The sequence below is a fragment of the Egretta garzetta genome, unplaced genomic scaffold, assembly GCF_000687185.1.
Source record: "Egretta garzetta isolate BGI_Z169 unplaced genomic scaffold, ASM68718v1 scaffold603, whole genome shotgun sequence".
NCBI lineage: Eukaryota > Metazoa > Chordata > Aves > Pelecaniformes > Ardeidae > Egretta > Egretta garzetta.
The window spans coordinates 136,772-137,490 of record NW_009259121.1 but is presented as its reverse complement, the minus strand read 5'-3'; the positions used below and the strand labels follow the sequence as shown (position 1 = coordinate 137,490).

General features: G+C 61.9%; 1 protein-coding gene across 1 annotated transcript in view; it reads right to left on the bottom strand.

Annotated features, from left to right (window-relative positions):
* The window catches only part of LOC104123294 (protocadherin-7-like), a gene marked incomplete at its 3' end in the record, with an annotated part of 52,549 nt that overhangs the window by 51,079 nt on the left and 751 nt on the right, over window positions 1–719 (bottom strand). Inside the window, 1 exon segment of the mRNA XM_035891141.1 lies at window positions 1–719. This exon segment is cut by the window's left edge and continues 466 nt beyond it. Coding sequence (XP_035747034.1) covers window positions 1–719 — 719 coding nt within the window.

The following is a 719-nucleotide window of genomic DNA, read 5'->3' as shown; positions in this document are numbered from 1 at the left end:
GGTGATCCCGGCATTCTTGCCACTGTCCGCATCTGTGGCAACCACCGTGGCCACCCTCTCACCAGGCAAGTTGTTCTCCGGGAAGGAGACCTCCAGCACAGCCTGGCTGAACACGGGAGGGTTGTCGTTAGTGTCCCCAACCCGCACCAGTAAGGAGTTGTTGCTGGACAAGCTGGGGCTGCCCGAGCCCCCAGCCACAATCACCACGTTGTAGTCACGGACAGCCTCATAGTCCAAAGGGGCTGAGGTGTGGAGGAAATACTTGCGCTTGTTCTGCGGCTCTCCTTCGCCCTCACTGGCCGGCTTGAGCTGGAAGGGCACGTCACCCACCACGGTGCAGGTCACCACGCCATTTTCACCTTGGTCCCGGTCTGACACCTGCACCAGGGCGATGGGGGTATCCACCAACACGTCCTCAGCCACGCTAGCGACCCCGTCCCGGAGTGGGATGCGCCCAATTTTCCGGATGTCGATGGTTGGCACATTGTCATTCTCATCGCGGATGTTCAGCACAACTGTGGCCTTGTCTGTCTTGGGGGGCTGGCCTCGATCTCGGGCCATGACGGTGAAGCGAAGCTGGTTCACCTCCTCCCGATCGATGCGGTGCAAGACACTGAGCCAGCCGGAGGTCTCGTCCAGTCGCAGCGGGCCCCTGACAGACTCGGTGGCCGCCCCGAAGACGTACTCGATCTGCCCGTTCACCCCCACGTCCAGGTCAG